Source organism: Tiliqua scincoides, chromosome 1 (genome assembly GCF_035046505.1).
Source record: "Tiliqua scincoides isolate rTilSci1 chromosome 1, rTilSci1.hap2, whole genome shotgun sequence".
NCBI classification, from domain to species: Eukaryota; Metazoa; Chordata; class Lepidosauria; order Squamata; family Scincidae; genus Tiliqua; species Tiliqua scincoides.
The window spans coordinates 130,787,753-130,813,518 of NC_089821.1; the positions used below are offsets into that span (position 1 = coordinate 130,787,753).

Here is a 25,766-nt window from a genome sequence, read left to right on the forward strand (position 1 = left end):
TCTAATATAATTGCATACTAAGTGATTTTTGCATCCCTGAATGCAGGCCTTGTGTATGACACTTTGATGCTAAAACACCAGTGTACTTGTGGCAACACGAACAGTCACCCTGAACATGCAGGGAGAATTCAGAGCATTTGGTCACGGCTTCAAGAAACAGGTCTTCGTGGCAAGTGTGAGGTAATGTAATGGGTGGTCTAATAGAGAGGGAAAGGGCAAGAAGGCTTGTGCTTTGAAGAGAATGAGGTCTGTTCTGGAGAGGGAGTCGAGACCGAACCTGATAGAATTTAGGCTGTACCATCTTGGATTGTACATGTGAAGGGGGAATTTATTTTTTTAATGTTGCCCTTTGTTATTTTTAAAAAGAAAGAAATCTTCCCTGCAAGTAGGAAACTAGCATAGCAGGAAGCAGGTAGAATCACAGCCTGTCCTTTTCATATGTTAGGTGTTTTATTTGTGTGATGTTTTACATGAAGGAGCATTCAAAACTCCTCCCTCTTTGACCCCTTTTCAGGTTAAGGATTTCAAAACCTATACCTTACCTCAGTGGTTCTCACAACTTTTAGACCGGGACCCACTTTGCAGAATGACAATCTGTCCGGGACCCACCGGAAGGGATGTCATCAACCTGGAAGTTATGCCATGGTTGGAAGTGACATCACTTTTCTCACCTAGTAGTTCATAAACTGCAAATGACAAGAGAAAATAGACCAGCTCAGAAGCTTGTTTCAATTCTCACCACACACACCCCCCATTGCTACCAAGCATCCCACCTGTTCACTGTATTAAAGGGAGAGTATCTCATGGTGTTTTATTAGCTTGGGTTGGGTTATTTCTCAGCCATTTTCCAATAGCAAAGTATAAGGAGAAAAAATCCATTTAAATCTTGACACATATTTAAACCTCCCCCATTTCAGAGTTCTGCTGAGGTTTAAGTGTCTGGAGGGGGGTGGGAAGGGCAGAGCTGGATGCAAGTGGGGGGAGAGGGGGCTGGATCACAGGGCAGAGCTTGAGCTGGAAGGAGGTGGTGAGAGAGAAAGCAAAACAAACAAACCTGCCCCCCATTTGCAGGGAGAGGCTGCAGCCCACCTCAGTAATCCAGCAGGGCTCCCTGAGATACTCAGCAGCCACACTCACTCCTGTGCGCCTGTGCAAGCCGCCCTTTTGCTCCTGGGAGGAGCTTTGACTACATACAGGCAAGCTGAGGCAAAGGCAGTTCCAGCTTCAAGATGGCTGCCTGCCCTGTTTGCCAGCCTCCAAGATGGTGTTGCACATACACAGAAAGTTGAGGCAAAGGCAGTTCCAGCTTCCAAGATGGCGCTGCCTGCCTAATTTGCCAGCCTCCAAGATGGCCACACAGATACAGAACATGCTTAGGCAAAGGCAGTTCCAGCTTCCAAGATGGCACCGGCTGCCTAATTTGCCAGTTTCCAAGATGGCCGCACGCATCTTTCCATGACCCACCTGGCCTCAGTTCGCGACCCACCAAGTGGGTCCCAACCCACGGTTTGAGAAACCTTGCCTTACCTGCTTATAAAAACAATGCCAAGGGTCGAGCTCAAGCTGGATTAGCCATTCTTGTGCCCCCTAAAATAAATTCAGAAATTGCCGCCACTAAGGAAACCAGTAATAATTTTCAAGTGGTTAAACTGTTACTCAGTGAAACTCCAGTAATAATCAATGTATATGCTCCTCCCAGCCAGAATAATTCCGACCTTTTTCAGTTCTGTAGCTGTTTGGCCATACTGGCCGAGGAATTGGAGGAAGTTTTTCCTCCAATCAACTGAGTGCTTATTTGCTGGAGATATGAATGCCAGGGTTGGCGACGGGGATCTAGTTTTCTATAAAACCCTAGTCATTGACACGGAGGCCTCCTTCTTGGACACCTTAATTTTGGGTAGAAGCTCCAAGGACAAACATTATAACATAGCAGGTATTCAGATGGCCAATTTCTGTGGGGGCTGGGGATAAGAATAGGCCCTCGGTTTGGCTGTACTTGTCGTAAGAGGCGACTAAACAGTAGATGGGACTCATTAGCCTGGGAAGGCAGCTCATCTGAGAGAAGGAAAACTCTGATCCCAAACCTCCACTGCCTTTTGGCTACATCCAATTATGGAAAAGGTTTCAGGAGCCAACCTCGAGGTAAAATCCGGAGCCGGAGTCCCTGAGGCAGTTCATGGCTGAACACAGTCACGTTCTGGCAACTCCTGCGATGCCGCTGGAACCAACCGTACTGGCTTCTGCCTTTCCATTGGACCATTTCAGCGATGCGGAGAGGGGGGATTTGCTGCATGGGTTACAGCCTATCCTCCATATCTACCTTACCCAGGCTTCGCGCACTGGAGAGGACACTGTTCCAGAACCACCATTCAGAGCGCGATCCCATAGTCTTCCGAGACTGAAGGATACCAGCTGTAATTTCTGTGTTAAATTCAGTAAAATTTGGCTGAATGAGCTTGCTGAATTTAGTAACTCAGGTGAATTCACATTTGCCTCAGCCAAGGGTTCCAGTGTGATTGACTATTTCTTGATTCCTTCCACCTTAAGGCCTAATGTAATGGAGTTTTCAGTCGATGATTTTATAATAAGTGACCATTTCACACTACTCCTGAAGATAAGCATGAGTGGTGGCCAGTCTCAGTCTTCTGACTGAGCGTAGCAGGGCCAGCTACGAACTCTGTCAAAAAGTCTTTTGGAATAATATTACCAAAAAGCGAGGAAGTTATTACAAGCTGAGATCTGCCCAAATTATAGAACAAGTATGATGAGGAAATCACACCCCCCCTGGAAGCGACAAAATCTATGAGGCACTGTAATTACCTATCTCTCATTTTCCTTAATCCCTAATCCTGAAAGTGAAACCAAAAGAAAGAATTCAAAGCCATCTTCTTGGTTTGATAGTGACTGTGTGAAGCTTAAAAACCAGGTAAGGAAGGTTTATCATCAGTACCGACTTTCTGGGGAAGTTACGATCCCAGATATATATTTTGCCATTAAAAATCAACTAAGACTGCTGATTCAAGAAAATAAACAGAGATATGCTCTTGCGCAATGGAAAAAGTTAATAGCAGCAGTTAACCATAAAAACTCCAAACAGTTCTGGTCCATAGTGACAGGGTTCCTCCGGAAACCCAATCCCACTCCAATGGTCATTTCCCCTCAAACCTGGTGTTTTTATTACACTTCTTTATTTCAGCAGGTAGGGATTGGTAATGTCACTTCTCCCGACTCAACCTTACAAGAAATGCCATTTTGGCCACCGGTCACTTCTGAGGAAGTGAAGGATGTTATTCTCCACTCAAGGTCCGGAAAGTCACCAGGCCTAGATCTGATACTTCCTGAAGCTCTGAAAATTGAACCTGATTGGTGGGCACCCATGCTGGCATCCTTCTTCACAGTGATAGATCAAACCAGCATGATGCCGGAACTGATGTAATGGTGGTTCCCATTTATAAAAGAGGAGATTATAAAAGAGGAGATCACCAAGATCCATCCAATTATTGAGCCATCAGTTTGCTCTCAGTTCTGGGGAAGATTTATGCAAGACATCTGCTGGCAAAATTATCAGCTTGGATGTCTGCCCAAGGGTTACCAGGCCCTGAATAGGTCGGTTTTTGCAGCGGTTTCTCAACCCTTGGTCATTGTGTAGTTTTAGCCCACCTTATTGAGAAGTATATTAAGAGCAATCAGCAAAAACTGTATACGGCATTTTTAGATCTAAAAGGAGCATTTGCCTCCATAGACCATGCCCTGCTATAGGAGAAACTAGCTAGACTTAAGCTAGATCCCAGGCTCCTAGCCCTTATTAAAAAATTCCACATGGGGACGACTTGTCAGGTTAAATGTAAATCATCTGGGAAGTTGACACCCAGAATCTCGGTGCAGAAGGGTGTGAAGCAGGGGTGCATTCTGGCACCTTGCCTCTTTACTCTTTTTTAAAATGATATGGCCTCCTTCTTTCTTAAAGCTGATGGGCACTTTCCCAAGCTAGGTTCAACCTATATTCCCATTTTATTATATGCAGACGATGCTGTGTTGACTTCTCAAACACGAATTGGCCTCAAAGGACTATTAAAAAGAAACTCTGCCTACCTTTCAAAAAATAAATTGGAGTTAAATACCCAGAAGATATTAGTGTTCTCTAAATCCTGGAACCTGCTTACCTGGAATATAAATGGTGAGAAAATCGAACAGGTCAAGAGTTTTAAATATCTAGGGCAGGGGTGCTGACACTTTTTTGGCTCCAGAGCTACTTTGAAACCCAGCAAGGCCCGGAGATCTACCAGAGTTTTTTTTACAATGTTCGCGCCATCATAACATACAGCATTTATGTGTACAATGTATGTTGGTGTGCCTTGAGCCCCACTGAGTATAACAGGACTTACTCCTGAGTAGATATGCCTAGGACTAGGCTGTGAGGCTGCAATCCTAGCCACACTTACCTGGGAGTAAGCCCCATTGAGTACAATGGGCCTTACTCCCGGCGTTTCCTTCCAGAGGCACCTGAAGGGGGGGGGTCGGCACTCTGCGATCTACTCATTTTGCCTCGCAATCTACCGGTAGATCGCGATCCACCTATTGAGCACCCCTGATCTAGGGGTACACTTCCAATATCATTTATCTTGGTGCACTCATCGTAAATTGGCAGTTAACTTAGCCCATGCTACCTCCCAAGCTATTCTTAGGTTTTTCCATAGAAAAGGTAATTGTTTCATTCCTGCGGCAGTTAAGATCTTTAATGCCAAGTCAGTTGCGCGATTACTATATGGCATTCCAATTTGGATTAAGGCAGCAAACCATGAGCTGGAACGAGTCCAGGCAAAATTTCTTAGGGCAATCCTGGGGTTACCTAGGTGTGCCCCATATGCCACCATATACTTGGAAACAGGGCAAATGCTCTTGTTAACCAGAGCTTGGCTTTTGTCCATCCGTTATTGGTTGCACATTCATTACAATTTGCCACTAGGCAGTCTGCTATATTTGATGCTCAGCGAGCTTGACCTTTCTTCATGGTCAACCTATATAACAAAGAAAATTGAGACAATAGGGATCTCACTAGACCATCTGAACACGTACATATGCTGAGGCCTATCGGAGCATCACAGTCAGACTATTGGATATTGAATTTCAAGATCTTAATGATCAGGCAACAAAATTTTGCTCGCCCTTGTATTATTCCATCCCATACCAGTTAGGGAAAATGGCAATCTATCTCTCCTCACTGACAGACCCCACAGAACATTGTGCCATAATCCTGGCAAGGTTCAACGTTATTCCCTTAAGGGTGACAGTTGGTAGGTATCATAAAACTCCCTATCAAGATAGTATCTGCCCTTGTAACATGGGGTCGGTAGAATCTCTCCCGCATATACTTTTTTATTGTCCTCGGCATAATAGTGCCCTCTCTACCTATCTAATGCCCATCCTGGTTAATAAGGTGGGTCTTCCAGATATGGAAAAAATTATTATTAAATGATTGCTCACCCTCAGAATTGAAAAAGGTTTCAAAATTCATGATGGCGGTGATAAGCCATAACAACTGAATGATGTGTTCAGTCCTATCACCAAGAGGGTGGCAGTCTGCAGCTGTTGGTGGCAAGTAGACCCAAGAGAGGCTATCCAGTATATTTTATATGTTAGGCCACTATGTTTTATATGGGACAAATATATCTTATTCAGTTATGTATTATATATCATAGGCTTGTACTCACTACTGTTGTTCTCTTTGCTGTGTTGTTGTGTTTGTTATATATGCCAATAAAGATCTTATCTTATCCTCCCTCTTGTGGTCCAAAGTGGTACCATATGCTAAAGAAGCACCTCCCAACTTGTGGTTCTCTTATATTTAGCAGGAAGAGCAACTGTCCTCAACATAGCATGTTTTCCAGTGGCTGTTTGATGGTGTGTCTTTTAGATTATTGGCCTAATCCTATTGAGCAGAGGTCTCCAAACTCTGGCCCAGGGCCAGATGTGGCCCGCAGCAAGTCTCTTTCCGGCCCGCGGCCAACCTCTTGTTCCCTGAAAGCCTCTGGCCCACTCAACTGAACATGACCAGAACTGTGCTCTGATTGTGTCTGGAGGATGTTCTGAGGACCAGAGAGGTGGAATGAATGAGTCCATTCATTCATTTATTCACTCATCTAAGTTCAATCTCTAATTTATTTATTTAAATTTTTTATTTAAATTTTTTTTCCGGCCCTCCATACCCCACCAGATATTTGATGCGGCGCTCTGGCCAAAAAGTTTGGAGACCCCTGCTATTGAGCATCAGAACTAGCATTTGGGTGGCAGAGCACGCTTTACAATTTCACAAACATCGTTCCAGAAGCGCATGTAGCCTTGTGCTTCTGAGCTTCCGCTACAGATGGCAGGGAGGACCCTGTGCACAGCGGCAATGAAGAGAAGCCCCGCAGATGTTGGCAAGGTGGCTAGCGGGTAGGTTTAGTGGCATTCCCTACTCAGAAAGAAGATGTACCTTTGACAGGAATTGTGTGGAGACACTACAGCATATATTTTTTTACTGCCCACTTCATGAGATCCTTCGTAAGAACTATCTGGTTCCACTGCTGAATAAAATGCAGGGTTGGGAGGTTTCGATTAAGTTGCAATCTCTTCTTTCCATATATTGGAAACTGATTCTCTCAACAAGGTTGCTAACTTTGTTTCTGGGGTACTGGCAGGACGGAATTCTGGGTCTTCTGTTACATTATGGTGAATGGGAGGAGGGGGTAATGAATGATTATGATTGTTTTATTTTATTGTTTTCTGTTTGTTCTGGTTGTTTGTTGTTGTGTATTTCCTTTATGCCAATAAAGGTCTTATGTATGTAGGTAAGGTGGGGTGACAAGATTGAGGCAGGAGGGTGGGCTGATTAAGATGGATCGGAAGAAGGACGGGGGCATGTTGAAGTCAGGAGGGATGTCACCTAGCATGTGCGACTTGAGCCAAATGTCCTGTCTGGAGCCTCCCAACATGTGCCCTTTGTTCCTTGGACTTGGACCAGCTCTTTAGCTGGTGCAGGTCCTAGGAGACCCATTGGCGATTGAGGGGGTTATGGGGATGTAAGGTAAAATATTTTCACTTACCTCTCCCAAGCCTCCTGATCAGCACTTCCTCAACCATAACCTGCAGCTGCACAGCTGCTTGTTATGGCAGAGAAAAGGATAGGATTAGCCAGTGTGAGTCCCTTTGGGACAGAACCAATCTCTTTTTTTTTTTTCACTTGTTCTATTTTATAAACAGAACTTTTTGAGCTTTTTTTTTTTGTTGAAAAGGCTTGTATATAAATATTTTAAATAATACTCTTTGGGGTTTTAGTACCTCATTTTTGACCTACCACTCATGTCAGATCTGGGGGAAATATCCCACTCATCGGAAATGTTCTTTAATGCTAGATGTTTCAGTATCCCTGAAATGCAGTGTAGTCCTCATCCAGGTGTGCAGTTCTGTTGTCAACTTTTTCTCTTTCTGGTTCCGTCAACTTCGGATTTTTAGGATGTTACTGCTGCTGCTGTGTTTAACATTGTTGTAAATTGTTCTAGAAGACCATTTTAATTGCTAGTTTGTTGATGGTGGTTGTTTATATTATTTGCTACTTAATTGTTGTTCAAAGACCTCAACAGAACATTGAGGGTGTAGAGATAAGCAAATAGTATTGTTGAGACAACAAACCACAGAAGTGACTTTTTAGGGTGCATAAGAGGCTACAGCAGACAAGGAAAATAGAAAATGTATATGTAAAATGCTGTGTGGGCCTACTGGATCTTGGTCAGTGATTTAAATAGTTTTTGATTATCTTTACTTTCTTGTAAGGAACAATTCAAATGATTTATATATTTAGGGGATTATATATAATTAACATGTTTAACCAATTTTTTTTTGTTAGCTTATGCTTTGCTCACAGTTTACCTACCTTTGTATGGTTACTGAAAGTTAGTTACATGCGCAACACAATGCAGACACTGTTATTTCAAAACATGGATTTCTTTGTGTTTATTTACAGAACCCAAGGACCCTAAACAAAACAATTTACTTGCAGATTAAATGCTGGGAATATTTTGAAGCGAAAAACACTCCCTAAGGCATGCAGCATGGGGAAAGAATTGGCAACCTCTGTGCTTGTGTGGAAGAGCTATTCACTCATGCACAGAACTGTCTGGGTCCCCAAATGTTTAGATGTGTCATTCTTTATCTTTACATATTTCCATTTGAGATTTGCTGCTCATTCGTTAACATTGGTAATCATGTTACAGTCATGCTACAGATCATGTTACAGTCATAACATCAGTCATGTTATACTTGTACTGTTGAGTTACTTCAAGTTTCCTATAATGCTTCACTACAATCTGTTTTCTTATTGAGGCAATTAAACCGATTCAGAGAGCCATTATTCTAAGGTTTTGTGTGTGTGTGTTTTTCATGCCACATTGTTTCCTTCATTTTCAATACCTAAAATAGAAAAAATCTATTCACTGCTCTCCTTTCTCCTGCAGTGTATCCGTGGAAGAAAAGCAACTCTAGAAGAACTACAGACTGTTCATTCAGAGGCTCACACCCTTCTTTATGGTACCAATCCTCTGAACAGACAGAAATTGGACAGCAAGAAACTATTAGGTACAGCGGGGAATTCCATGTTCTTTTTCTCTGGCATTTTGCCAGTGAAGTTCAGTGGATTTATAGACATGCGTTTATAGACATGCATTATAGACATGAATTTATAGACAAGATATGCGTTGATGATCTCCTTTTTTGATCTTTTAATCCAGACTTCACTGGAATCCATGCATGTTCATTATAGGAGTAGGCTTCCTTAATGGACTTCTGTTCAGAGGGAGACTTACACCCATGTAAGGCTATAGCGATGTATAGAGCATCCACCTCCACTGAAATGAATTGAAACACCTTTGTATATATAAAGGTTCCTAGTGTGTGTCAGATCTCCTTCATTTCTAAGGAGAGCATGGATGTGACTACTTTTAAGACTGAATGGTAAGCAGCATCTACTACCAAATTTGCAGCCTAGAAAGAGTTTTTGAAAGAGCCTCTTTCTTTAATTTCAACACTAAGCAACTTTAAGCAACTTTAAGCATGCTTATCAGGCAGGTGAGAGGGAAGACTGAGGTGAGGAAGGGGAAGATCAGGGCAAATATTGGGGCTGGTTGGAGGTTTGTCAGGGAGGGATATTGGGGGTGGCAGCACCACTGATATCCTGTGCTCCCTTCCTGGCCTCAGCATACCCCTTTGGGCCCATTTGGACTTTTGCCAGCTCAGGTGTGGCAGAGTAAGTAACTAAAAAATTACTTTACTTGCTTCTCTGTTGTGTCACCGTCCCCGGCCAGCCCACTGCACACTTCATAAATAGTTTGCAAACCAATAAAAAGATTAAGACGTAACTTAAAAAGATTAGCATGTAGTAATAGATATCCATCTCGATCAGGAAAAACCAAATGTTTGTTTTTAACACCTTATAGTAGCACAATCTGGCAACACAAATACCATCAGGGCTTTGTAACCATTCCAGAGCATTTGGCCCACTACGGCCCTATTTAAGTAAGTGCTGTAATCCACATCTTACCAATATATAGTCATCCTCTTTCCTCTTACAGCACCTAACCCACATCTTTACAGATCATTAGGATGACTTTATAGGTGGGTATAAATGGATTATGAAGGTTTGGGGAGTTTGTATGGGATAATCCAGATTGAAGATATGTGAAATTGAAAAAGGCAAAATTTACTGATACAAAAAAATGTGTGCAGGGCTAATTTTGGCAGGACTTAATATATTTATACCAATGGCTAGATTGCTGCTGGAGCTGACATCTTACTGAATCCCCAGGAATATTTTTGATTGCAAATTTTATCTTTCAGTGGTAGATTCATTCTTGTCCATTACTCCTTCCACTCTATTTAATAGAGAAGACCATTCAGTTCAATGTTTTTGCTGTGGAAAAAAAAGAGAACCCTTCCTCTTTTAGTCTACCTTCTCTAAGGCACTAGAGCTCCAATTTTAAAGGGTTTCTTTCCCTGATCACCAGGTTTTCTTGTCTTCCTTTCTCCATTTTCCAATCCAGATTAGTCAGTCGTGTTGGGAACAGACATTTTTTTCAGCACCGTAGTGGCAAACACAGATTCAGCTGTCCCCCTTCCAAGGCAACTATGCCATTTACTAGACCAGGGGTCTCTAAACTTTTCGGCCAAAGGGCAGCATCAAATATATGGCATGGTGTCGAGGGCCAGAAAAAAAATTAAATATACAATTTAAATAACTACATTAGAGATGGAACTTAGATGAATGACTGAAATGAATGAATGAATGGGCTCAAATGCCCAGGATTTCTCCAAGCACTAACACGGTCCAGGAAATAAAGCACACACACTTAAATGGACCCCCATTCCCCCACCCCACAAGCACAACTCTGGTTGTGTTTGGTCAACACTAGCCAGAGGCTCTCGGGGGATCAGAGGCTGGCCGCGGACCAGATAGAAACACTCTGCAGGCTGCATCTGGCCCCCGGGCCAGGGTTTGGAGACCCCTGTACTAGACCATCAACCTCAGTTCACAAGGTAATTCTTCAGTGGTTCCAGGGTGCCTCAGTCTTTGCTTTTGGGAAAGCTCCTCCTATTGGTAACAGGCGGGATCATATGATCCGAAAGACTCCTAAGGGGAGCTCTCTCTCTTTGCTCCTCAGACTGATTCTGCTTGGTTACAGATTAGATCATTCTCTGCTTGGCTTCTGCTGAGCATTATTTCTTAGAAAAATTTTTGTTTTCCTTTGCAGTTTAGCTGGTTCCTTTCCTTTCTCTTTCTTGGTTAAATGCTAGAGTCAGAGGCCTCTTTCACCTGCTTCAGGATCTCTCTGGGAAAGGCTGAAGTGCCTCAAGCCCTTTCTGTGTGTAAGGCCAACTGGATTCAGCATTCTCCCTGAATGCCCTTCTTGACAGCCAAACAGGTTCTGTTACCTCAATAAGTGGCTATGGGCTCTACATTCCTTCCTTTCCGCGTTTCAGAGGGAAGGCTTTCTTAATCATGGAAGAAGTAGATGTCGCAGCTATCTAGGCCTAACCCTCCCCCTTGCCATGATGGGTCATGCCACAGATTCTGCACCCCTCCCCCCCCCACACACAATTGGGATCTGGGTAGCAACTGCTGGGAGGCAACCATGTTTCCCTCCACCCAAGATAGGGTGAAACTCAGGCTTGCCGGGTCATTCCCCCCTGCCCCCTGGGGCTCCCCAGCATTTCCTATGCCCCAGCTTCATGCCCCAGCTGACTCAGGTGAGCACACGAACATCAATCAAGGCAGAGTGCGTAGCACAGCAAAGGAAGCACCAGAAAGAGCCAGGCCAGGCCTTTCCCTGTCACATACTGCCGACCCTGCTCTCAGATTACCTTGAAGGCCTCCAGGCTGGATGGAAATGAGGCTGTGGCTCCAGCTTACCCTCTTGCTCCCATTAAACTGTCTACGACTGTCTTGAGGACACAGCTATACTGCAAACCTAGATCGCTGTAAGTGATCTACAATGCTAATCACACATCCACATATGTTATATAGTTACTTATGGTTTTTACTTGCCAGAATAAATTTGCAAGCTAAATAAGGCTATGCTTTGACAGTCATCCATGCTGTAGTCCCTCGCCAAATGAAAGTGCATGGTATTCCTGTATGACCCAATTTCAGCACATTCACACTTGAAATGGTTTTGGCAAGGCGGCACTGATATATAGGAGGATCTCCAGAGGGTATTTTTGTATTATCAAAGAATCATTTTTATGTTTTATCTTTCTGAAATTTCTGTCATGAAAAATCTTGGTTCTGGTGGCCATCTCCTCTGCCAGGAGGGTTTCTAGGATTATCATTGGGTTGGGGAGGGCGGCCAGGGGGTGGATCAAGCTTGGGAGGAGAATTGGGCTGGCCACAGCAGTGCAGGCCAGATCTCAACCCCCGTTCCGAGCGGAGTTACTCGGGTTGCTTGGATTTGCACCTGTGAAATTGCAGGCGCAGATTCAAGTAGACCCCATAGGGCTGCCTGGGGCACTTCTTGGAGTAAGGGGAAGGAAATCCCCTTACTCTGAGTTGTGCCCCAGTCTGCACGAAACCTGCAGTGGATACAGTGTAGGCCAGTTGGCTTGCCTGTTCCATTGCAGGTTAGAATTGCACCCTTAGTTATGTGATCGTCTATATCTACTTTTGTTTTGCATTACCAGTTGAACAAATGTCTCAGCAGAAGCATCTTGAGATGGACATCATTTTTGGACAATTCATGCAAGGACAACCTTCTCCGCTAAAGTAGAAAAGAATGTTGGGTTTACCTTGATATGTTCATTCTCTCCAGTGGATGGAAGCTATCTTGGCTATCCTGGTATGGTTGTCATGCTATATGGCAGGAGGGGGGGGGGTCCAGACTTTTTGGCACAAGGGCCGCATTGTATATCTGACATGGTGATGAGGGCCGGAAAATAAGTAAATAAATTTAAATAAATAAATAATAAATACATTAGAAATGGAACTTAGATGAATGAATAAGATTTTTTCCCCTCTGTCTCTCAGATGCACTCCCCCCCCCCCCCACACACACACTAAGGTTTGAGAGAAGCAGAGGGAAAATGGATTTGTGCAGGAAGAGGGAGGAGTGGATTTTGAAAAGAAAAATTAGTTTTGGGAGAATGGATTTTTGAAAGGATGAATATGGCACAAAATATTTTTTTGAAAAAACATTTTTGAAGGGAAAATTATTTGGAGGGGACTGGAGAGAGAATTAATGTGTTGGTAGGAAAAGGAGTTGGGGTACATTTGAGTAATAAGTGAAGTTGGGAGAAATCTGAGAGATAAATTAATTTGTAAAGAGAAAACATGCTTTCAGTATGTGTTGGACAGATGGGACTGATTGGCCATCAATCTGATCAGGGTATTGATGAGTATTGAATGTATCTGGAAGGATCTCCTTTTCTCAGATTTACAAAGGGTGTGTTATAACTAGGGGAGTTGAGAATCTTGCTGGAGTTTTTCTGGTGTGAATGTGTTTGAGAGGATGGGAAGAAGGAGAAGGGGCTAGGGGGATTATTGTCAATGGGCGAGAGAGATTGGCAGCATAACATTGCTAGAACAGGTGCCTACAAATCCTAAAGCTATTTTTTAGGCAGTTTATAATGGGGAAGGGGGCAGGTATGTAGATGACTGTTAAATAGGATCAAAGATTATCAAGATAAACATTATATACAAGCAGTCATACAAGTTTCCATCATTTCCTCTCAAGGAAATGATGGGGGACATGATTGAGACAAAATCATGCAGGGGATAGACAGAGTGGATAGAGAGACGCTCTTTTCCCTCTCGCATAACACCAGAACCAGGGGACATCCACAAAAGCTGAGTGTTGGGAGAGTTAGGACAGACAGAAGAAAATATTTCTTTACCCAGCGGGTAATTAGTTTGTAGAACTCTTTGCCACAAGAAGTAGTTATGGCATTTTGCCTGGATGCCTTTAAGAGGGGATTGGACAAATTTCTGGAGGAGAAGTTCATTACGGGTTACAAGTCATAGTAGGTATGTGCACGATCTTGGTTTTAGAGGCAGGCTGCCTCTGATTGCCAGATGCAGGGGAGGGCACCGGGATGCAGGTTGTGTCTGTTGTCTTATGTGCTCCCTGGGGCATTTGCTGGGCCACTGTGAGATACAGGAAGCTGTACTAGATGGGCTTTTGCCCTGATCCAGCGGGGCTCTTCTTATGTTCTTAAGGATATCCTGCTATGCATATGCTCATTCTAAACTGTATAGAAATGACTTGAAAGTACATCCTAGAATTGACACCCCCCAACTTTCCCTCTTTCCTTGTCAAACTTCATTGATAAGTGAAGTACAGTGAAACTTAGGAAAGAGAGAAAGGGAAAGAAAGTAGCAAACAGAAATGTGTTCATTTTGCATTAAAGAGTTTAAATCTGTTTTCCTTAACATATCCGGAAGACTTCTGTTTTCTTGTTGTGTTTGTCCTTCCTCCAGGGTGAAAAAACTAAAAGATTATTTTAGGAGTCAAGATAGAGCTGTTGTTTTAAGATAGAGCTAGATGTGGGAATGGTTGTTTGGGGACATATGTGAAACAAGCACCATATTGTCATGCAGAAGCAAAGAAATAGGGGGAGAGAGCATCAGAAGGCAGCACTCACTGTGCTGGGGTGGGGGGAGGAAAATGATTTTCAAATCCACAAGAAGCTGTAGCAGGTAGGATGACTTAGAAAGGTTGCCTCCCTCCTGCTGCTGAGACTTTGCTGTGCAATTTACATTGTAAACCAATCTATAAGGTGAACTTTTAAAATAAACAAACAAGTGGTCAGGCTCTGAAAGAGTCAGCCTCAGATCTTGTCTTGAGGTAAGCATCCTGTGGGCTTGTGGTGGGCCTGGTGGGGGAAGGAGGAAGGGGTATGGTAGTGTTTTGTTCTCACTGATGAGCAAGTGCAAGTGACAACAAGGCAGAGGGTTCCTGGTGCAGCCCAGGGAAGAGCACAGAGAGGCAAGAGCTTTTCGCCTGCAAGGTCTCTTGTGGCCCAGAGAGTTACTGTGGATGAGAGGTCTCCGGGGGCTGAATGTGGCCTGTGGGCCATACTTTGGGGACCCATGCTATATGGGAATAGGTCAGAAAGCTCCTCCAGTTCCTTGAATTTCTGGACAGAATAATTTCAGTTCTGGGGATGACTTTCTCTTCCAACTTCTCATTCTTCCTTCCCTTCATTTTGTAGGGCTGCCTCTTCAGCCTGCATTGCCTTTTTTAATATGATCAGTTTTTATTCAGTGTTGGCGTACCATTATAAGATTTTGTTTTCTGCTTCATGATGTCTTGGAACTAGGATGGGAGGGGATCACAGCAATAAATTATTATCAGGATGGCCCTGCTTGCCAGTGGGAGGAGTAACCCTTGGATAATCTCCATCCATTGAAGAGCATGAATTTATCTGTTAGTTCTCTTGTAAGTAAGTCTTGGATGATCTTGTTATACAAATTAGTCTAAGAGTCAATGGATTGAGTAACTTCAACAACTTTTCACCTCTATTCTTAACTCCCCAGGTTCCCTTACATCAATGTTTGTCAGGCTCCCTTGTGGTGGTGTTGGAGTAAGTATATATGTATTTTTTTATGCACATTTGCACTACAGTTACAAAAAAATAACACAGATCATATGTTAGCATTTGACTGATTAAAAAAAACCTCCATCAGTTGACTAATGAAATATTTTAGAATGTTTAAAATATAAATTGATTCAACAAATAACACAATACAGAGACTTAGTTCAGCCATCGTTTACAGGTGTTACTGTTACATTTTCTTTCAGTCTATTCAAAAGGAATACATTGTGGCACTAGCAACTTAACGTAGTTTGTGTGCATTCATACGACAAAAATGCAAGAGTTATGCCATTGGATCTTGATGATTCTGGCAATCAGTACTAGAATTATGACAGTAACATAGCTTCTGTTCCAAAACGTAGTAGCAGTGCTGTTGTTGATACTGATAAAACTATTTCAGAACCCGACTTTATTAGGCTTGTGAATCTGTTTTATTTAGGTCGACAGTGATACAATTTGGAATGAGGTACATTCATTTAGTGCTGCTCGCCTTGCTGTTGGCTGCGTCATAGAGCTTGTTTTTAAAGTGGCTACAGGAGACCTGAAGGTTAGTGTGATTTTCAGTGGTTTAACATTATTGTATTGATCTCAGAGTGACTAGGACTGCTTACTAGAGAATAAGCCTAACTGATCACAGTGGGACTGTGTGGGAATTACTTCAGAATAAACATGCATAGGGTTACACTGTGAATAAGTGTTTGTGATTTCTTGATGCGGAACACCAGAGAACATTATTTCCACAGTTACTTTAATCCTGTTGGGCCACTGTGCCACCAGAATACATGTGCTGGTGGTGCAGTGTGCTTTATGGAGGTTGCAAAATGCGACCTGCCATTCTGTGCAGCTGACCTGCAGCTGCAAGCAACCATGCATCAGCAGTCTCTGGAAAAGCCCTGGCGCTGATAAGTAGGCGCAGGGGGTGAGTGGTTGGTAGGCGGGTGGGTGTAGGAGGAATGGGAAAAATAGCAGGGTGCAAAGGGAGGTGTGTTGAGGCTGGGAAGAGGGTAGTATCAGTGGCAGCAGCTCCACTGATATCCTTCCCCCTTCCTGGCCTCATTCCATGTACCTGGACCCACTCAAACTTGCACCAGCAAAATCACTGCTGCAGGTCCAAGTAGACCCAGTGGTACAGCAAAGGCTTGTTCCAGAACAAGGGAATAAATGTTTCCTCATCTTAGGGAAGTCTTTGCTGCTTTGAACTCCTTTGTGGGATGCAGCATGCACCTCATTGATGCGGCTGCATTGGTGCCAGAAGAGTTATGCTGGATTGAGCTGTCAAACTGGAAAAGATGCAAAAGAAGATGGATTTCCTGGGCTATATTTTACTATAGTCTTGATCTTAAAATCTAATCACCAGTCAGATGTACTGTTAGAAGGTTTGGTTTGGTTTTGTTTAATTTTCATTGTGCAGTTGTAATTATTACTACTCATTGTCTCCCTGACAATGACCATTACCAGCTCATCCTACTCCACCCTTATAAGCAGTATATTGCAGTTGTTATCCATGCTTTTGTAACTTCAACAATTGACTATGATAATGTGTTATATATGGGGCTGTCCTTGAAGAACACTTAGGAATTGTAACTAATGCTTCTAGGTGGATCAAGACAGTACACTGGTACACATTGCTGCACTGCTCTGCACTTGCTGGCAGTATGCTTCCAGGAACAATTCAAAGAGCTGATTTTACCTATAAAGCTCTTTATTCACACCTCAATCTATTTCAGCACAGATCTTTTATTTGAATTTCCAACCACTAAGATGGGATGTGGAGGCCCTGATCCAGTTTCCTTTTTTTGTGAGGTTGGATAGATATTGTCTAGGAGCAGGGCCTTTTTCTAAACTATCGACGGCTTCTTCCCACGAAAATCCAGGATTTCCTTATAGTGTTGCTGTGTAATAGGATGGTCTAACCTCATTATTCCTGATTTAATTTGAACTCAGATTTATTTGTCCTTTAGTTCTGGATTTTTGATGCATAAAAGGTCCTGCAACAAAATGTTGCAGTATGCACATTTTCCTGTGAGTAAGGGCACATTCCTAACCCCTGACATAAGGGCAATGCAGCTCTGAGGTAAGGGAACAAACATTCCTTGACTTTGAGGAGGCCTCCATGAGTGACACCCAACTGCAGGATGCAGCACATGTCCCATTGGTACCGCTATGCCAGTACTGGAAAGCACTGACGTAAGGGGTTAGGATTGCGCCGAAGTCTCACTGGACTTGGTGAGATTTATTTCAGAGCAAGCATATTCTAGATCAGGGGTGCCCAAACCCTGGCCCTGGGGCCACTTGCGGCCCTCAAGGCCTCTCAATGCAGCCCTCAGGGAGACCCCAGTCTCCAATGAGCCTCTGGCCCTCCATAAATTTGTTGGAGCCCACACTGCTCTCAGTGTGAGGGCGATTGTTTGACCGCTCACGTGAGCTGTGGGATGAGGGCTCCCTCCACTGCTTGCTGTTTCACATCTGTGATGCAGCAGCAAGGAAAGGCCAGTCTTGCTTTGTGCCAGGTCTTTTATAGGTCTTGAGCTATTGCAAGATCTTAATTCATTCATATAAGTTCATCTTTAATATATTCATTTATGTAAACTTATGCAAAGTTATTCAAATTTTAAATGTAAATTAATTCTTTTTTCCCCCGGCCCCCAACACAGTGTCAGAGAGATGATGTGGCCCTCCTGCCAAAAACTTTGGACACCCCTGTTCTAGATCAGTGATTTCCAAACCACAACATGCTGGAAAAGCCACCCAGGCGTGGCGCTTTCCGTAACATGCTGCAGCCTCCTATCTTTCCAGCTGACCTTCTCAGAAAGTTGCACCAGGCAGCCGTTTCCACTCAGAAGTCGGGACACAGAGCCTGTTTGGGGCAATGGGCAGCAGAAGCAGCTGCCCAGCATGAGTTTCTGGAAAGATTGGCTGGAAAGATAGGAGGCTGCAACACAGAGTCGAAAGCGCCACACCTGAGTGGCTTTTCCAGCAGGAAGGATGCCAGCTGCAGTTTGCCTTTGCTCTCTAAAAGAGGCTTCCAGAGTAGCCAACAACAGATATAACAATTTTAAAATGCTATCATAAAAGCAAAAGTTCCAAGTCATAGCAATGTGTCTCTCGGAATTTAGTTGGCATGATAAGAGTTTAAAAATTGAGAGAATTGCCTATTGCAATTCTCAGCACACTGGGCCTTGTCATCATGCAGTTGCAGAAACCATATGTTGCAACAAGTAGTAATGCATGTATGTGTTGACTAAAATACAGCTTGAAATGTTGTCAGATTTTTATTTTTTTTTTGAACCCTCACAAGTAGCTCCAGAAAACATTTGATGTTGTAAATCAAATGTAATTCTTGCAGGAATTATTTCAGACTTTGTCAGAATCCAGGCATATAGAAGGCTAGTAACATATCCCATATTTAGAAGAGTTGTTGGTGCTGACCAAAAAACATATTCTGAGGTTTAAACTAAATGCATAGCTCATCATGTCAGTAAGATTTAAAATTGGAAGTGTCTCGTTCAGCCCAATCCTTTGCGTATCTACTCAGAAGTAAGCCTTATTAATTTCAATAGAACTTACTCCCAGGTACCTACAGAAGTGTATAGAATTGCAAAGTGCCATAAAGCACTTTTGCACTACTCTTCTGGGAGATAGAAGAGTGGGGAGGCCAGCATATTTGTGTGCTGGCCTCCCCACACCACTCCAGGCCATAGGACGGGGTGAGTTGCATCGGCCGAGCTTGGCCAATGTAGGGTCTGAGGAGGACATGAGGAGGGCAGGCGGTGGGCATTCCCAGGGGCAGGCAGGTGGGGAGTAGGAGGCAGGGCCCTGTTCCTGGGTGGCGCAGAGAGGCACCTGGCTACTGCTTTGATCTGTGCCACATTGTCAGGTGACACAGATCCGAGTAGACCCATTGGGGCAGCTGCATTGTGACACGGGGCAAGGGGAAAGGTTTCCCCTTGCCTCAGGCTGTGCTGCTTTTGGCCCCAAACTTGTGCCAGATGCAGCGCAGACCCACTGGCCCGCCTGCTTCCAGCGCAAGATAAGATTGCGCCCTTAGTTGACTAAAAGCAGCCACAGGGAATGAGGGTGGAATTCTGATCAAAATTAGGGTACACAGGAATACACCCTTTCCTGCTGTATTGCTTTCACATGACAAATTGCCTCCCCCACCACTGTGTGTCCAGAATAGTGGTTTCTTGCAGATTTCCATATCAGGGGCATATAAAAGCACAATGAGAATGGACTAGCCCAGTGGTTCCGAAACCATGGGTTCAAGACCCACCAGTAGATTGTGACCAATTTTTCGTGGACCACAACACTGACAAGGCAGATTAGGCTTTGTGCATCAAGGGTGAAACAACCTACTGCTTGGGGTGGGAGCACTGCTGCACAAATGCCATTATAAAGTGAAACTTTTCCAGGTGGGTCCTGATGCTAAAAAGTTTGGGAATCACTGGACTAACCTCTCTATGTGACAACCTGATCAGATTTGGCCCACTCATGATGGTTTTTAATCACAGTTAAGTTGTAATTAAGAGGGAGTTCAGTTTTAAGTACTCTTCTCATTGATGCAATTAGCCAAATACCTCATGGTTCCTTTTACTGTCATTCCACTTTTTGCAGTCATGCCTTCGTTAGATGGAGGCTCGGAAACTTTATTTTATGTGTGAGAGTTTTATGTATTTTTTTTTTTTAAATGAGTGATTTTTTTGTAAGCTGCTTTGAGGGCTTTTTAAGTCAAAAGGTGGGTTTAAAAATTGTGTTTTTATTTTTATTATTGTTCACTTGGAGTCCTACCTATAAATGTACAGAAGGAAGTTCTCATGCCTGGAAGATGCAAGGGTTTGAATTGTGGTTTTTTTTTTGTTTGTTTTTTAAATTTGTCTCCCTTCCTTTCTTCCTTCTCATCCCAGAACCAGTATCTGCTGGCTAAGAAAACCATTGGAATACTTGTGAAACTGTAGTTATTCTAGTAAAATTATTTAATGTGTTTGAAATACAGGCAGCCTTTTTATGTCTAATTCTCAGTTTTTTGTTTGGTAGAATGGATTTGCAGTTGTTCGACCTCCTGGTCATCATGCAGAAGAAAGTACACCCATGTGAGTATATGTTCCAGCTCTGATCACCTATTTTGTTAGAACCTTCAGTAAAGAAAGCCATCTGAATGATATAGAACTGGCAGATCTGACCTGTCATTAATAAATTGTTTCTAATTAACATCTGATTGCAAAAATGTTGATTTCCCTGGCAGAGAAATAGGCATTCCTCACAGTATGGGAAGCCCCCCCTCATACCAGTTGAAGGTAGGGTCCACTGAAATGGTTAGAACCGTTGGTCTCCTCCAGCATGAGGGATGACAGTTGCCCCAGTCTGGCCCTATGTCACTGAAGAGAGACGGTCTGTTGCAGGGCCCTTTGTCTGCAAGGCATTTTTAAAATAGTTTTCAAGGTTTCCTACCTTGTATATTATTGTCTCCTTATTCTCCTTTTCCCCTTCTGTACCTAGGGTGCAGGCCCTTTAGAGGGAGGAGTTTTGTAGTTTATTTTTTCTGGTCAAGATTTTTCCCTTTGATGTGTTGGACAGAAAGAGGGAAGCATTAGTTCCGCTTGTCGGTGAAAAAAACTGAGTTAACTTTTGGAATAAATGTTGGGTCTGGTCTCAAGACTATCTTTATGGACTGTACATAATTTTGGATATAAGGGCAAGGCCCCAAGCTTGGACACCCTTCTTGCAGATGTTATTGCAACCAGGAAAATTGTCTTAAGTAAAGTCACTGTAGCAAGCTGCTCGAATAGAGAATTTGATTCTGAGGTCTCTCTAATGGGTAATGGTAGTTGATTGTTCTTGTGAAAGAAAACTTCATATTATTGTGTTGCACTTTAGGTGTGCCTTCAACAGCCCAGGCCTTTTGGAACTAAAAATGTGTAGCAATGGGGTTTAATGGCATGTGGAACAGTACTACCACATGGTTTTAGATGCCATAAGATGCCATTTTAACTGCTTCAGTGCAAGTTTTTCGCAATAGAAAAACAATAGAACAATAGCACAATCCTGTGTGTGTCTACTCAGAAGTAAGACCCATTGTGTTCAGTGGGGCTTATTTCCAGGAAGGATTTCAGCATTTTTTCAACTACAGGTTTTTTTACCCCCAGCAAATGTTCTTCCCTCTCCCTCCCCCCCAAACTGTACCTTTTGACCTAAAAACAGATATTGGAGAACATTAAGTAGCATCCTGACTAGTACCTTTGGATTGTGCCATTGAAAGCTCCCTCTGGAAAAAGGAGCATTTCACTTGTGCAAAGAACCCTTTGCACAAGTGAAGTGCTCCTTCTAGTCCTGGAGGAAGCTTCCAATGGCAGAAACACTAGTTGGAACGCTATCCTTTCAGTGCAACTAATTAATGGCCTGTGCAGTAAATACTTCATATTGCTAGCTTCCTGTTTAGTGATATTTCTGTTTCCCTTATTGCTTGTACAAAAACTTTTGGTACTGAAATTCTTAAGTGTATATTTCATTGTTTTTTCAGGGGTTTTTGCTATTTTAACTCTGTGGCAATTTCAGCCAAGCTTCTACAGCAGAGATTGAATGTGAACAAAATCCTTATAGTGGATTGGGTGAGTCACAGCTTTCATTGATACAGATCTTCTAAATTCATTCCAAAATTTTAGATCTTCAAAACATGTTCAGATCTGATTCAGATCTTCAAAAACATCTAAACTGTCAATCAGTTGCTAGTTTATTGATGCCCTTTCGTCTACTCAGAAAGATAAGAGAACATCAGACTTATATTCAAAGATGAAGAATTCTTGCCCAGTTCTTGGTTCTGTCTAGGTCAAAGAGCAGTTGATCTAGGGCTTTTGTTCTTGAGTTTTTGCTGCCCTCCCCTAAAGGAAGAATAGAGAAAGATGACTGAGGATAAACATAGGGGCACTCCTCCTCACTTTGTCCTCTTGGATTGGAGTCTCTAAGATTGAGATGGGAATCCAGTTTGACAATGCAAGGCCCAGTGGTTTCGATATGATGGTTTACTGTCCTTTGGCAAACTGGGGGCTGGATTCCCTTGGCAAACACAGGGCATAACTTCTGTCCCTCCTCTGATACCGTCCTTCTTTCCAGCCACATCAACTTTTGAATGGCGCAGTAGCACAGCAAACATTCAGTGCACTGGAGTTTTAGTGTTTAGAACCAAAAGGGCCACCTTTTGGCAGGGATGGTAATGCACCTATCTGTTGCCATCATCTGTAGCAAAAGAACCTCTCTGTAGTGTCATCTACTATCTGCTAGGATGAATTTTTCAGCATGGAGTCTGGGTCTGATTCTGCATCTCTGGTGGAGGTTTTCAGTTTATTACAGGCAGGATTTGGATCAAATTGTTCAGCTCAAAGGCAGGTGGCTGCCTCATATAGTGTTTGGTTGGACCCATCAAGCCTTCCATTTTGTAACATCCACATGTCAAATTCTTCCTCCAAGGGTCTGTATCTTATCCTCTTCTAGCACATAGTTTCCCATCTTAGAACCTGTATTTTCTTCAGGGGACTAACCTGGAATGTGGAGTCCTATTTGCAGAGGGCTGGTGTGATATGGCCCTTTGAGGCAGTTTCATAGGTATCAGCAGCTCAACTTCACTGGATTTTCTGCCCCAGGATAAAGAATGCTAGTGGATATGTTCAGCATCTGGGTAGGGGGATGCTTGAAGGCTTACATCAAAAGAACAGAATCGTGTTTTTTTTTTATAAAATCGAGACGTATTCAGAGTTCCCATGTCTTCAGAGCCTCCGTTGAGTGAATCAAGGATTATATTGTTTTGGCTTACCAAGCTAGTGGTTTTGCCGCTCCAGCAGATGATGTTGCACACAACCTGAGGGATGTGGCATGCAACACCCTGATCAAAGACCTGTTTCAGGTCTCGCTGGCCACTTTTTAGAGACACTATAAACCTTTACATTTCTGCATATGCTAACCTTCAGTACATGGGTCCTGAAGCAAGTTCTGTTCTAGATCCAATATGGGGGTCTAACCACTTGCTTCCGACCCTGGCATTCGGAACAGCTGTAGTAGTTCACTACTTTTCTGGCATCATATTGTTAAGTTCAACTCCTTATTATTTACCATGAAGCTCCCTTCTGTGTAGGTGGTAAGAGTAGCAGCCCCAGCTATCTGGTGGCCATGCAAAGCACTGGGAGCAAAACATTGGCACGCTTCCTCCACTATGCCAGGTAAGGGATTCCAGTATTTTCCCTTACCTGTTTATAACATTTGTCTTTTCACATCTGATTTCTTCCTGTTTTTCAAGTTGACTCTATTATCAAGCCATGTTTTTATCTTAAAGTTTAATCCGTGTTATAGTCATCTCCAGGAACTGAGAGGAAAGTCCTCTCCAACAGGCTGATGGTGGAGGAGGAGGAGGAGGAAAGCCAGCCCTCCTCACTGACTTAAGCAGGATAGAATTTCATTCTCAGTCGAAATTACTTTTCTCAGTTACACAGTTGTGATTGGACGAGTCAGAGTGTTCTTCTGGTTTTAATATGTAGTGGACAGTGTACCATAGAAAATCTATACATCCAAGAATGCTTACACATCAGAGGATTGAAAGGGGTCTCTATACAGTATGCCTCTCTTTTCAGAAGCTGCTCAATGTTTTATAGTCTAATTTTGGTTCAGTTGTGAAAATTTCACTGATAAAATTTTGATAAAGCAGTATTTCATACTGTTGCAGATTTCATACTGCAGCAATCTTATGCAGTTTTCTATACATAGGTGCTGATGAAATCAGTATGAATATATGTGTGCACACTCATATCTTCCTAGTCTAGCCTTTCATTGTACAGGGCTTTTGGAATGTAAGCATAAAAAAAAATAAGTTGTAGTATTACAATTGGTTTAAATTTAGACAGTCACTCATGGTAACCTTTCTCATATAAATCTCTGTCCCTGAAGGATGTACATCATGGAAATGGTACTCAACAAGCTTTCTACAGTGATCCTAATGTTCTTTATATTTCACTACATCGCTATGATGATGGAAACTTCTTTCCAGGCAGTGGAGCTCCTGATGAAGTAAGAATAAGTACTATTGTATTAGAATAAGTACTGTTGTATGTAGCATTTGCACCATTTGCAATGTTTGTCTCTCAATCTTAGAAGCCGTTCAAGTAACAAAATACTATACTTGCAATATAATCTATGGAAAATAACCTGATATCTTTCATTTTGAAATGTAACTCTACTGGTCTTAAGTCCTCTGTAATTGTATTTCAGTTTTTACACCTCTGTGTCCACAACACTAAAAGACAAATGTTAGTAATACTGTGGGTGGGCAGTTAAAGAAATTGCTATATGCATTTATTATTTTTAACTATGGTTGGTACTTCTATAAATTAAAAGTAGATATTTAATGTCCAGTTTTGCTTTGATTGGTTCGCCTTGATTTACAGTTTTTTCCCACCAGCAGAGGGCACCCCCTAACTAAATAATGGGTTCTTGTGTGTGGAAAAATGAGAACTCTAGCTCTAAAACATAGGATCTGTATATTGTTTCTATTAAAAGTGATTGATACACAGGTTTACAGTCTGTTCTGTGTACTTGTTAAGCCTCCAGCAACACAGATCTACAGCAAAGTTGGATAGCAGCCAAAGAGCAAAGAACAAATATGCAATGAAGAATGCAAGGATGTATTTCTTTTTTTTAAGTTTTGCTCCATAGAATCCTGTGGGATTTTTAGATTGGATGACTCAGTCAGGCTGTCCAGAGGTTCTGTCTCTGTTTTCCCACCCATTTGAGGGTGTGGTAACTACGTAGTTAAAGGGCATTGAATTGTTCCTTGATTGGAGCTCAGTTGTGGAGTTTGTGAGAAGTGTTGAAGGTGTGAAGTCTTTCCTTTGTTTTACTAAAGTCCCCCCCCCCACAACTTCAAGTTTAGACGGTGTTAAGTAAAGGTGGCCAGGGTTAGAAGACACCAAATGTGCAATTCCAGTAGAATTTGGAGCCAATGACTTCATCAACGTTTTGGAGATATGAAAATTTCATATGAAATTTCATTTACTTTTAACAATAATTGTGCATTTACATTTAACAACTAAATGGGTCTCCATTTGGAGCAAATTTATCCACACAAATTGATTTTGGAACAGATTTGAGGCATATTAATTTATGGATTAATTAAAGAGGGAATTGAGTGTTGGGAGGGTTAGGACAGACAAAAGAAAATATTTCTTTACTCAGCGTGTGGTCAGTTTGTGGAACTCCTTGCTGCAGGATGTGGTGACGGCATCTGGCCTGGATGCCTGTAAAGGGGATTGGACAAGTTTCTGGAGGAAAAATCCATTACGGGGTACAAGCCATGATGTGTATGCGCAACCTCCTGATTTTAGAAATGGGCTATGTCAGAAAGCCAGATGCAAGGGAGGGCACCAGGATGATGTGCATACATACAGGGTGCTCTTGTTATCTGCTGTGCTCCCTGGGGCATTTGGTGGGCCGCTGTGAGATACAAGAAGCTGGACTAGATGGGTCTATGGCCTGATCCAGTGGGGCTGTTCTTATGTTCTTATTCAAATGAAAAAGTGTGGCTTTCCTGGCCTGTGGATCTGCAGTGTCTTGCCATCAGAACTGTAAATAGCCACATTACTAGTCTGGCCCTTTGCTTTCCAGGCAGGCAC

The 25,766-nt window shown here is 42.7% G+C and overlaps 1 protein-coding gene across 3 annotated transcripts in view; it reads left to right on the forward strand.

Annotated features, from left to right (window-relative positions):
- The window catches only part of HDAC4 (histone deacetylase 4), a 183,269-nt gene that overhangs the window by 126,600 nt on the left and 30,903 nt on the right, over positions 1–25,766 (forward strand). For all 3 annotated transcript variants that reach the window (XM_066628010.1, XM_066628098.1, XM_066628183.1), the window contains 7 exons: positions 47–180; positions 8,493–8,613; positions 15,059–15,105; positions 15,557–15,664; positions 20,152–20,207; positions 21,635–21,722; positions 24,046–24,165. In XM_066628010.1, coding sequence (XP_066484107.1) covers positions 47–180; positions 8,493–8,613; positions 15,059–15,105; positions 15,557–15,664; positions 20,152–20,207; positions 21,635–21,722; positions 24,046–24,165 — 674 coding nt within the window. The remainder of the gene's footprint in view (positions 1–46; positions 181–8,492; positions 8,614–15,058; positions 15,106–15,556; positions 15,665–20,151; positions 20,208–21,634; positions 21,723–24,045; positions 24,166–25,766) is intronic.